Source organism: Triticum aestivum, chromosome 1A (genome assembly GCF_018294505.1).
Source record: "Triticum aestivum cultivar Chinese Spring chromosome 1A, IWGSC CS RefSeq v2.1, whole genome shotgun sequence".
NCBI lineage: Eukaryota > Viridiplantae > Streptophyta > Magnoliopsida > Poales > Poaceae > Triticum > Triticum aestivum.
In genome coordinates, this window is record NC_057794.1 from 349,477,682 (window position 1) to 349,491,175 (window position 13,494).

Consider the following 13,494-nt stretch of genomic DNA (forward strand, 5'->3'; position numbering starts at 1 on the left):
CCTGATGAGCTCACTGTAGACATGTTGTTCTCCAAGCTTAAAACTCACCAAATAGCCAGTGAAGGTAGAAACCCACCTAGGAACAGGACTCTTGCACTAGTTGGTAGTGAATGCCAAACTGCACATGGTCCCTCTAGTGTTTCTGAGTCTGGCAGTGGTCTTTCTTCTGGTTTTTCATTTGCTTGTTTGGTTTCAGTCTCTGATGAACAACTTGAATCTTTGCCTGAGGATGATCTTGCTCTTTTTGTCCGCCGTTTTTCCTGAGCTTATAAAAACGTGAGAGAAAGGAAAGGCAAACACACAAAAATCTGTTTTGAGTGTGGTGTGCAGGGGCACTACAGGTCTGATTGTCCAAATTTCAAAGATTATGGTGAAAATAGTGGTGGCAAGAACAACTATAGCAAGAACAAGTCGTTCTCTCGTCATGAAACCAAGTTCCGGCCAAAGGCTGAGAAGCATCTTCAAAAGATGGTTGCTGCAATTGCTTCGGGTCTACAATCTGCAGTAGATTTAAGCGACATCGACTCTGACCAGAGTGGTGAGGATGATCCTCCTTCTCCCAAACGGAAGGATACAAAGAAGAAGAAGGCTGATCGGCTCACCGGCATGTGTTTTATGGCTCATGAGGCTGATGAGGAGAACGACAACACGGATGAGGTACAAATGTCTTATGATGAATTATATGCTGAGTATGTGAAAGTTGAAAATCTGTTTTTAACGCAAGCAAAGGTCCTTAAAAAATGCACGCGCACCATAAATGATAATCTTGCTCAAATTGATTCTCTCACACTAGAAATAACTACTCTGAAGGATGCTACTGCTAGTGTGCCTTCTCATGATATTGATGATTGTGCTGGATGTGATATGTTGCGTGCTAAATTAGAACTTGCTAGGAATACTCATGCTAGTATGTCACAACTGCTTGAATCTGCTAGAAATGAACTTGCTGATGTTAAATTGAGCCCTTGCTCCCTTTGTGTTGAAAATACACCTATGTATGTTCCTAAAGTTGCAGACTGTGCATGCCCAAACTGTGATAAATTAAATGCTAGAATTAAGAATCTCGAACAGACACTTTTTGATGCAGAGAATCCTCCCTCTTGTTTGAAGTGCAAATACTTTGATGATAGAGTTAAAAAGTTGAATCAAATGATCCTAGATGTGCGTGCTCCTGGAAATTGTGTAAATTGTCCTAAACTCGAAGAAGAAGTTGAGGAACTAGGAGCTCATCTCAGTGAAATCTATAAGAAATATGATCTTGTTAAAGCTTCAAATTCAAAGAAACCTACTGATTCTTGTGATGCTTCTTCTAGTTCTGTTACTACTTGTACTTTCTGTACCATACTTGAGAATGATCTTGTTGCTATGCATGAAGCATTTCGGGTCAGGTTTGGCAAGGGTGTAGCAAATCCTGTGAGTGTAGATTGTGTCTCTTGTGAGGGATTAAAACTTGAGATTCAGGCCTACAAGGATAGATATGGGAGAGTTGTGAGGGTGTCCTCCTTAAAAGAGTGTTTATCGTGTGCTTCCTATGCAAAAGAAGTAGCTTACCTCAAGATGATCCTAGAAAAGCTCTCAAGTGGTGAGAAAAGATTAAACATGATTTTAGACAAGTCAAAGGTGAGTAAAGGTCTAGGAACAACCCTCCAGAACCCATAGGCATTCGAAGTGATGGAGCTATCTTGGTCCGTGAGGATGAGAGAGCGACAGTTTTTCAGTCTGGGGGACTTTTGCCCACGAGTCCAAATGACAAGGGTACTTCTCCTTCCACTGGTTCTCGTGCTGAAAAAGAGAGAATAGTTTACCAGTGCACCTATTGCCACAAGTCTAGACACCTTGTTGAGTTTTGCTTCAAAAAACTTAGAGATGAACGTAGATCTCGTGTTCATGCACTTAGGGGCATGCAACGACAGGCTCGTGCGCTGCATGTTTCTAACACACATGGTTAGAGTGAGTACCTGCATGGCTCGGGTAGGAGAGACTATTTTAAATCCAACGAGACTACTTCCAGAGCCCGATTTACTAGGGGTAGAGGTCAACAAAATTGTAGGTATCAAGATGGCCTTGCATTGCATGCTAATAACACATGTATTTCTGCTCCTGCAAAGGGAGTGACCCAGTACTGAATTAAAAAATGTTTACTTACTAATCCCAGTACTGAGTCACTTCGTTGTCGCTCTTTTGTGTAGGTTGGTTTTGAGGGTTTGGCAAACAAGTGGCTTATTGACTCTGGGTGTTCACGCCACATGACTGGTGATACTAAATGGTTCGCCTCCCTCTGCAAAGCGTCTGGTGATGAAAAGATCACTTTTGGGAATGATGCACAGGGTTGCATTGTGTCCAAAGGAACAGTGCGAGTCAACGAGAACTATCTTCTCAAGGATTTAGCCCTTGTAAGTAAGTTGAGTTATAATTTGATTTCAGTTTCACAACTTCTTGATGAGGGTTTTGAGGTTCGTTTCAAGAAATCTGCTTCTCGTGTTCTTGACTCTACTGGTGATCTTGTCTTTGGTATTTCTCGTGTTGGTAAAATCTTTGGTGCTGATTTTGGAGTGCTTTTGTCCTCTGGTCCATGATGTTTTGTCGCCTCTTTGAACATGAGCGAGTTTCAGTTGTGGCATCGTCGTTTGGGGCATGTTGGTTTTGATCATCTGACGCGAATTGGCAGCCTTGATCTTTTGCGAGGTTTGCCTAAGCTCAAAGCCACCAAGGATATTGTGTGTGCCCCATGCCGACATGGAAAGCAAGTCTCTGCTTCTCACCCTCCAATCAATCTGGTGAACACAACCAGACCCGCCCAATTGCTACATATGGACACAGTTGGTCCATCTCGGGTCCGGTCAGCTGGTAGGAAGTGGTACGTGCTTGTCATCGTAGATGATTTTTCTCGATACTCTTGGGTTTTCTTTATGGAGCATTAATCTGAAGCATTCAATCATTTTCATGATTTGGCTTTAAGGCTATTCAATGTATTTCCTGGTGAGATGAAAACTGTTCGTAGTGATAATGGTTTGGAGTTCAAAAATTCTTCCTTTGCTGATTTCCTTGCCGAGAGAGGAATTGAGCACCAATTTTCGTCTCCTCGCATGCCTCAACAAAATGGTGTTGTGGAAAGGAAAAATAGAACTCTTGTGGAGATGGCAAGGACCATGCTCGATGAATTTGGCACACCATGACGTTATTGGGCTGAAGCCATTAGTACAGCTTGCTATGTGTCAAATCATGTTTTTCTGCGGAGTTCTTTGAAAGTGACCTCTTATGAGTTGAGATTTGGTAGAAAGCCTAATATTTCTCATTTGCGGGTGTTTGGTTGCAAGTGTTTTATCCTAAAGAAGGGCCTTCTCGACAAGTTTGAGTCGCGCACTTCTGATGGTATCTTTCTTGGTTACCCTGCTCACATGAAGGGCTATTGTGTTTTAAATTTAGAATCTAACCTTGTGGTAGAGACTTGCGATGTAACTTTTGATGAGGCTAGCCCAGCTAGACCCGAGTTTTCAGGTACACCACAAGTTCCCGAAACCTTATTCGTTGAAGAAGATAATGAGGATGGTGTGGGACAAGCCCCCATATCTCTTGCACCTGCCGCAGAACCTGCTACCACTTCTGTTCCACTGGAAGATGGCCCTGTACCTAGTACTTCATCTACAACATCCGTACCCTCAACATCGATGACTCCTGATCCTACCTCCACTTCAGCTGAGGTAGAGGCTACCACGACTACTTCCTCACCTGCTTCTGACGTCCTTCAGGGATCTCTACGTCTTCATCATGCTCACCCACCAGATCTGATCATTGGCAACATCTCTGAGCGTACATTGCGCTCCAGGTCCACTCATTTATCAGACTTTGCACATACTGCATTTGTTGCATCTTTTGAGCCCCGAGATGTTAGCCATGCATTAGAAGATGAAAACTGGATAAGGGCAATGCATGAGGAGTTAGAAAACTTTGAGAGGAACAAGGTCTGGCAACTTGTAAAAACCCCGTTTGACCAGAGTATAAATGTCATTAGAACCAAGTGGGTTTTCAAAAATAAACAGGGAGAGGGCGGCCAAGTTGTTCGCAACAAGGCTCGCCTAGTTGCTCAAGGTTATTCTCAAATTCAGGGTTTTGATTTTGACGAGACCTTTGCACCTGTTGCACGGTTGGAGGCGATACGTATTTTACTTGCTTACTCTGCTTCCAAGGGTTTTAAGTTATTTCAAATGGATGTCAAAAGTGCTTTTCTAAATGGTTTCATTGATGAAGAAGTTTATGTAAAACAGCCCCCTGGTTTTGAAAATGATAAGCTCCCAAACCATGTCTATAAATTGCAGAAAGCTCTTTATGGTCTTAAGCAAGCCCCTAGAGCTTGGTATGATAGACTCAAAGGGTTTTTGATCAAGAAAGGTTTTAAAATGGGTGAAGCTGATAAGACCTTGTTCACTCTTAGGCATCATAATGAACTACTCTTAGTGCAAATTTACGTAGATGATATCATCTTCGGTGGATCGTCTAATGCTCTTTGTGCTAAGTTTTCCAAAGACATGAGTGATGAATTTGAGATGTCCATGATGGGTGAGCTGTCCTTCTTTCTTGGACTACAAATCAAGCAAACAAAGCAGGGCACCTTTGTATATCAAGGCAAGTACACGAAGGACATGTTAAAGAAGTTTGGGATGAGCGATTCCAAGCCACTCCATACCCCAATGTCCACTACCACAATACTTGATGTAGATGAAAATGGTGAGGTAGTGGACCAACGAGAATACAGAAGCATGATTGGCTCACTACTGTACTTGACTGCAACGAGGCCAGACATACAATTTGCAGTGTGTCTGTGTGCTCGTTTTCAGGCTTCCCCAAGAGACTCCCACAAGCAAGCCGTCAAACGCATTTTAAGGTACCTCCAAGGAACACCTGATTTTGGCCTATGGTTTTCTAGTTCTTCTGGTTTAGGAGTTAGGGGGTTCGCAGATTCAGACTTTGGTGGGTGTAGAATAGACCGCAAGAGCACTTCTGGCACTTGTCACTTTCTAGGTACTTCCCTTATTTCTTGGTCTTCTAGGAAGCAATCTAGTGTAGCACAAAGCACAGCCGAGGCAGAGTATGTAGCAGCTGCGAGCAGTTGTAGTCAGATTCTTTGGATCTCATCTATTTTACATGATTTTGGGATTTTCATTTCTTCTGTTCCACTTTTCTGCAATAACACTAGTGCGATAAGTATTGCTAAGAATCCAGTCCAACACTCTAGAACTAAACACATTGAACTGCGCTACCACTTCATAAGAGACCATGTGGAGAAAGGTGATATAGAGCTCCTGTATGTTGATACTGAGCATCAGCTTGCTGATATTTTTACCAAACCTTTGGATGTTAGTCGTTTTACTTCTTTGCGGGGAGATTTGGGGGTCGTCGGCCCCTATGGGATCTTGTGAAGGGGGAGTTTGTGTTTTTTCTTCTTCTTTTGTTCATATGTATCATATTGCACCTTGCATCATATGTAAGATACCTTTGAGCTTTGATGATTCTTTTGTTGAAGAAATGTTCATAATGAAGTTGCTCTTGGCCATGTTATGCTTATTGTCTAGCTCATCCTGTCATGGTTTGCCATATATGGATAACCCTTTGCATGCTAGTTTTAATTGGAAATGAAGTTGAACTAAATAAACATGTTGACCATATGATGAGTTCTATGCTAGTTGATCACCTTGACTTGAGATCTACTTGTGCTTTGTATTGCAACTCTGATCTATGTTCTGGCTAGCTAGTTTGGACTCCATTTGATATCACACCTGGAACCACCAGAGACTTGTTTTGCTTAGACCTATGTGGCTCGGGTCGGATATGGTCTACTTTCTTGTCAAGTCCCTAGTCTTGCTTTCATGAGTTACTTTTTATCTGCATTTTTTTGTGAAGAATCACTCAAGATACCTGCTCGTGCAGGAGGTGGTATTTTGCTTGTGCCTATTCCATACTTTCTTAATCAAACCACTCAAGGTACCTGCTCGTGCAGGAGGTGGTACTTTGCTTGTGACTTAACATAAAATCAAAATCAAATCACTCAAGGTACCTGCTCGTGCAGGAGGTGGTACTTTGCTTGTGCCTTTTCATAAAATTTCTAAGTGCATCATTTTGTGCTGACTTAATTACTCAAGGTGCCTGCTCGTGCAGGAGGTGGCACTTTGCTTGTGAGATGGTCAGCACAGCGAGAAGGTTCCATTTTTGATCGGGTGTGCCTCCTAGTCATTGGTTAGCGCTAGGTTGCAATGCCTTGCAACGTTTAGTCTCTTTTCCATGTGTTTGCCTACATAAGAACTCATCATGTGTGAAAACTGAAGTTACTAAGAACTTGAATGTCTTGCTGCATCTAGCTCAAGGATTTTCTCTATATGTCTTAGTATGACTAGATGAGCTCTTACTTATCATGGCCTAGTAGCATTTCTATCTCATGTGCTTCAACTGAATAATCTTCAATGCTCGTACAATTGCATAAATTCCACTTCATGCATACATGCTCTATCTTAATGTTTTCTCATATGCATAAATTGAGGGGGAGGGATCTCCCTTGATGCTTATAGTGCCAAAGGGGGAGAAATAGGACAGTGCACATGTTGCAAATTGAGTTTCAGTATGTACACAAGTTGAGGGGGAGTCAGGGGGAGCCATTGATATTATTATTTTTTCTCTTGGTTCTTTCCCTTGTGAACTTGTGAAAACAAGGTTGATTTCTCTCTGATGAGTTTTTGTTGAAAGTGAAGCTTTGGATCCGGGTGTTAGCTTCACTCTCCACTTTGTCCACTTGGTAATGTCTACAATTTTTTTTCTTGGGACCAAGTGTGTTTTTGCAACTTTCCTTCTCTCTGTTAAAACTAAAACTCTATTTTTTCTTGCTGAGAGTTGGGTTGGCAATATAAACATCAAGGGGGAGATTGTGAGTCCATGTGGTGATACCCTTAATTTTGTGATGATTATATTGCCAATGCTTTTGCTCACTTTGAGAGTTATTTTAATGAAGTTTGAAAATCACAGTTTGTCGGATCAAGGACATGATCTATTTTATGTGACTTATCTGGATGGTGTTGATTGTATTAAACTGTTAATTTGGATTGACTTGGATCAAGCTCAGGAAGTTTGTGCTCGCAATAGTTGCTTGTTTCCATTGTGTGCAGGTTCCAGTGAGTGCGGCGGTAGTCGACAACGAGGATGGTTGGCATGATGTGACCATGGACGCTGTGCGGGATCGTGCGGCTCAAAGCAACGCACAAGTTTTGGACAAGGACTATATGGAGGCAAAGGAGAAGACCATGTCAAGTGAAGGTTATTTTGGTATGTTTACCAAAATCCACTAACAAGCAAACCAAGAGAGTGATTGTGGTGTTGCTTAAGAGTGGAAAATGTTATTTACAAGTGGCTAAGTAAAATGGCTATTTCTTTTAGTGTTTTGGGCTTGGCCCATTCGGTGGGAACCATGACCCATTCAATGGTGGTGGAAGGCTGATCCATCCTTATATATGAGCTGCTAGGTTTTTCCTTGTGGGCACGAATAGAGGAGCCGCCGCTACGAGGAGAAAAACAGAGCAGCCGCCGCACATTTGAGATAGAGCTTCCTATGTGGGATTTAGCCTATGTGAGAGAGGCTTGTAACTCGAGAAATCTGAGAAATAAATCCTCAAATTGTTCCCAGCCTTACTATTGTCGAGGTCTGTTGTTTGTCCTTGCAAATCTCGTTTTTCTGCTGTACTAATTTTGTCCCTGTGATTCCTTGGCTATAATGGGGTTTCCTTGATGGAAAATCATGTCTAAATTCATGTGCATCCATCCCTAGCTTTGAATCTGGTTGTTATTCATTTATTCATGGGTTCTTGAGGATGGCGCAGGAGTTTATCTTTCGTGATTTATTTTGTGCAAGTTCATACTGAGTTCTTCCCCTGTTTTTGATTCAATTTGAGGTCGCAGTAGTTTCTAGGGAAGTTCTTGTATGCGTGGTGGAAGGGAAGAGCACCTGCTGTTCTCTGTCTCGCCGCCGGGAGCGACCGTCTTAGGATTCAGTTTATCCTCTTCTAGCTGTTGTGTGACTTCCAAATAGCAGAATTGGTTTGTGCAATTTTGCAGAGGTATAATCGTGGTTTTCAGTTGTTGCTAGTCTTGCAGCTCTATGCGCTACAGGTGACTAGAGTTCCTGACAAGTGAAATCAGCTCCAGGCAGTGTAGTTCTTCTCCATTGAAAAAGTTTCTGCTAGTACGTGCACGTTAAGTACTAGTGTCTTGTGCTAGTGCGTGTTACTCTTTTGGGTTAAGTAGCTCCCGTTTGATTAGTCTATAACCTTGCCGTGTAACCTCTTGGTCTAATTAAGCACTAATTTTTCCATTACACTTTTCCGGTGCTTATTATTCTTTGAGCTCTCAAGTCAAGATTTGAGTATTGTTGGACTAGTTCCAGTCTGTTTTGACAGGCATATTTTGTTTTCGCTGCGTATTCCTCTATTCCGAGCATCATAGTTTTTCCGTACTATCATGCAAAATTGAAGAGGTTAAATTTTTCAAGGTCGCCATTCAACCCCCCTTCTGACTCCCGGCATTCGATCCTACAGAGCGGCGAGACACAAGGCTATCAATGAAGGTATATTTCAAAGCCCGCAAACAGTACATTCCTTGATAAACAGATTCATTGACGAGCTAGATGCGATCAATGAAAACCATCCAAATCAAAGGCATGGGTCAATGGTCATGACCCAGCACATGTGTCCAAAGGCTGCACCACCGGGTTTTACAAAAATACACGTCGACATCGACGTCAGAAGGGGGAGGGGAGGAGCAGCAACAGCAGTTTGCAGGGACAATACTGACGCATACTCGGGCAGTTCTGTACTCGTGATACGAGGAGTTGATGATCCACCAACACTAGAGGTGATTGCGTGCCGGGAGGCAATTGCACTAGCAGAAGATCTCCACGTCCAACATTTTATCATCGCATCAGACGCAAATAAAGTGATTGAATATATCTGCAAGGGCAGTCGAGGCAACTATGGAGCTATCATTAGCAAGATTAGACTTCAAGCAGTTTTATTTCAATATAATTTTTATTTTCATAGGTTGTGCTTCCAATTTGGATGCACATAATTTAGCCAAGCTCTCTCTCTAGGTTAGGGGCGTCATGTCAGGCTTGACCAACCTCATGACCTGAACTGTATCCCACAGACCGTGGTTTTGACGAGTAAGAACTTGGTTTACCCCTAAAAAATCAATTGGGACGCAATATTCGCAGATTAGCTCAACTGTTGACTGTTTTGCCACTCTAAAAAACGTGAATCTGAAAAATTCGTAAAAAGCATAAAATTTGAAAAAATTACATATTTGAAAAAACCATTGATTTTTTTAAATTCATCAATTTTGAATTTTTTTTACTGATTTTGAAAAAAGATCATCGATTTGAAAACAAATTCATTGAATTTGAAAAAAACATGAAATTTGGACAAAGTTCATCGGTTTTGTTAGAAGATTCATCGATTTTGAAAAAAAGGTTAATCGAATTTGAAAAAACTTCATCGAATTTCAATAAAAATTTGTCAAACTGAAAAAATCATGTATTTTTTAAAACAAAATTTTAAATTTAATCATGTTTTTTTAAAAACATTGATTCTTATAAGAAAAAGTTCACGAATTTTCAAAAATGAAACAGGAAAACTGAAAACGAAAAATAAAAAATACAAGAAAAAGAAAAAGAAAAGACAAGAAAAGAAATAATGAAGGTAGTAAATAGACACATTCCGTTGCGTAGCCTGGTGGCTACCGTGCTACTACTTGTAGACTCTCTCGTCTTCAAGCCGAGTAATACTCGCGCTTGTTTTTTGGCCCAGCAGGAAAGGGTGTGGGCCCATTTGCAAAGTATACGATAACGGGCGCCTTAACGACCATATAAGAAATGCCATAAGCGAGATAGAGAGGGGTGCGTCTATAACTCGCTTCTCGCGAGTCCGAAGGAAGACTCGCCTGAAGTGAGGCGCCATATGCTCCGGCAATGGCGCAGAGCGCCACAGCGTCATTTTATCCATTTTTTTTCTTTTTGTTTATATTTTCGAATATTCTAAATAAATAAATTGCAAAAAAACACCCTACAGAAAACATTTAACAAAATGTTAACCAGATATTTTTAAAAAAATTAGATATGTATAGAGAAAATGTTTCTCATGTATACAAAAACTGCACAAATTGTGTGAAAAACTTGATCTTGTACTTAAAAAAAGTTAAATCCAAGCATTTGGAAAAAATGTTTAATAAGTATTTGAAGAAAACTGTTAAACAAACATTTGAACAATGTTAAATTTGTACAAAAAAATGTTGACTATGTTTAAAAAAATGTTAACTTTTACTCCCTCTGTCCCAAAATAAGTGTCTTAAGCTTAGTACAACTTTGTACTAAAGCTAGTACAAAGTTGAGACATTTATTTTAGGACAGAGGGAGTATTTGAGAAATGTTAATCAAGCATTTGAAAAAACGATAAATGTGTATAGAAAAAATGGTGACCACATATTAAGAGATGTAGGTCTGCTACTTGAAAAATGTTAGTCAAGCATTTGAAAACAATATTAAATGTGAAAATTATAAATGTGGACCATATATTAAAAAACATAGATTTGGTGTTTTAAAAATGTTACTCAAGCATAGGAGAAATGTTAAATATGTATAGAAAAAAATTTTGGCCATGTATTTTAAAAATGTAGAGGTATTTGGAAAATATTACTGAACCATTTTATAAATGTATAACATGTATACAAAAAATGTTGACCGTGTATTAAAAAATTTGTTAATCTTCTGTTTAAATTTTTAATCAATGATTTGAAAAATGTTTATCAAGCAGTTAAAAAATGTTAAACGTATACTGAAAAATGTTGACCTTATATTAAATAAATATTAATCTTGTATTTGCAAAATATTAGAAGTATATAGATAAATGTATTAGATATATACCAAAATGTATATAGGAAAACAATGAAAACCCAAGGGAATACAAAAGATAACCAATGAAAATGAGAATAAAACAAAACCAAAAAAATTAAAGAAAAGAAAAACTAGTGAAAAAGAAAAGGAAACTAAGAAAAATATAGGAAATAAAAAACCTGAGTAGAAACAGAGATAAAAAGAGATAAAAACTGGTGTAAAACAATAACAAAAAAACTCCCAGAAAACCAGTGGAAACCCGGCTCTATTTCTTTAACAAGGTTGTGACCTACTAATTAAACACAAACTGAATGGTGGGTGAGTGGCTAGAAGTGCAACACTGCAGCTAGGAGATCGAGGGATTATTCCCGTGTGCGACCCTTTTCCTCGGTATTTCTTTTAGCGCGAAATGGGTCTGCCTGCAATTGTAGAGGCTTCAGCGAGACTAGAGCAAAACTCGCTATAAGTGAGATATAGCCTTTGCGGATAGAGAATGCACGTTTGTGGGCTCATAGCATCATGAACCAATATTCAATTAGGGTGCGCATGTGGCCCAACGTAGCGCGGTACGGGCCCTATTTATATACATTTACTCCTAGACCCGCGGAGTATCTTCATTTTGCGGTGATATTGGAGACTATGAGAAGTTGAGTATCTTCTTTCTGAAGACATGGTGAAGTGGAGCGTTCCGTGGGATGCCCGCATCACTTAGAGCTCCTGGACAATGCCCGCGTGCGTCAAACAAGGGACGTGTTTGCACATGGCGTGCATGGGCCGCCCTTACTGGGCTGTCGGCCCATTAATGCCGCAACAAATGTATTGTAGAGGTTTACGGTACCATCTGGTCTCGGTTCAGCACTCTATTGTAGTGCTCCGTTCCCGTTCATTGTATCTTCGTTACTATTACATAAATTTTTGAAAACATGAACATTTTTTAAATGACCATTTTTTAAAATCGGACTTTTAGAATTTGCAAACCCATCTTGAAAATGCCAAGAGTTTTGTAAAAAAAAGTGAATTTTATTAAAAAAATATATTATAAAATCAATTTTTTTAAAATTTTGGAACAACTGAAATTCAAGAACAAAATTTGAAATTATGAACAATTTATAAAACTCAATTTTTAAGTTAAGGTGAAATTTTCAAATACACACTGAAAATTTTGTAAATATTTGATTAAAATTATTATTATATGCATTGAGCATTTTTTAAAATATGATGGACCTCTGTATAACCGATGGACATTTTTTAATACACACCAAACCTTTTTGAAATACACAGTGAACTTTTTTGATACACACTGGACTTTTGAAATCTCAAACTTTTTAAAATGCGAACATCTTTCCAATATATGAACACTTTTTTATACTTGATCATTTTTAAAATTCATGTCAATTTTTATAACAATAAGAAAAATAGGTAAATAATCAAAAAACAAAAATCCAATAAAAAATAGTAGAAAAATAATTTAGAAGGTTCTCGGTGTTAGGAATGTTCCAGAAGGTTGTGAAAATCAGGATTGTTCTGCGAAGCCAAAACATGGGCCAACCCAACTGGAAGCGTTTGGTGGTTCGTTCTCAGCGAACCAACCACTATTTGAAGCATGTGGGCGTCGTATAAGGTTTACCCGCATCATGCCGTGTCGGCCCGCGTGATTTAAGTTTTTTTTAGACAACGCCCGCGTGATTTAAGTGGCCAAGTGGGTTTATGCGGGCACCCACATAACCCTTCAGCTTTGCTCGTGGTTGCCACTCATCCACGGCATTCCCAATTCGGCGCTCTTAGCGCCGGTTACAGGCTAAATTGCTAACCCGCACACACACCTTCCGCGTTGGGCCTGCCCATCAACCCTCATTTTTTTTTCTCTTTTGTGTTAATTCTGTTTAACTTAAAAAAAAAGAGACAAGGGCACTGTGATTTGAACTTTTTTTTGAACATCAGTACAGACACAAGCGCTCATATACACGCGCATACACTCATCTCTATGAACGCACACACGCACACCCTACCCCTATGAGCATCTCCGGAAGACTGAGCCGGCATATCATCTTGAGATTTACGAAGTCACCGTAGACGCCTCGTCGTCGACGAGAACGTCTCCTTCCACTAAAAGCGCATCGCCGGAAATCCTGAAATAAATGCAGAAATAATGCGAGCACCAGAATTTAAACTCTGATGGGTTAAGATACCACTGTCCTCGCTGACGAACATTCACCAGTTATGAGCGTCTTATAGAATTCACTGGCGTTGCGCGTTCCTGGGCTGGGCCACCAGGTTGCTGAAGTGAGAGCCAGATGGCTTGGGCAGCACTAAAGGCACCAAATAGTAGCCTCAACCACATGTTCATGTTGTACTCCCTCCGTTTCAGAATATAGTATGTCCTCGGTTTTCGTATTTTAATTTTAATCATAAATTTAACCAACTAGACTTCGGTCTCGTTGATTAAATTTATGGTCAAAATTGAACCTCAGGAAACGTGAACACACTATATTTTGAAACGGAACGGAGGGAGTATCACGCAAACTACGACATCGCCACAACTCCGGCTAGTACTACTGCATGCCGAACCCTTG

The 13,494-nt window shown here is 40.1% G+C and overlaps 1 protein-coding gene across 1 annotated transcript; it reads left to right on the plus strand.

The window, feature by feature from the left end:
- Positions 1-281: 281 nt before the first annotated feature.
- On the plus strand, positions 282-7,868 carry LOC123050166 (uncharacterized). The gene is made up of 2 exons (XM_044473002.1): positions 282-657; positions 2,190-7,868. The coding sequence occupies exons 1-2, from the start codon at positions 469-471 to the stop codon at positions 2,574-2,576; spliced, it is 576 nt and encodes a 191-aa protein (XP_044328937.1). The 5' UTR covers positions 282-468; the 3' UTR covers positions 2,577-7,868.
- The last annotated feature ends 5,626 nt before the right edge of the window (positions 7,869-13,494 follow it).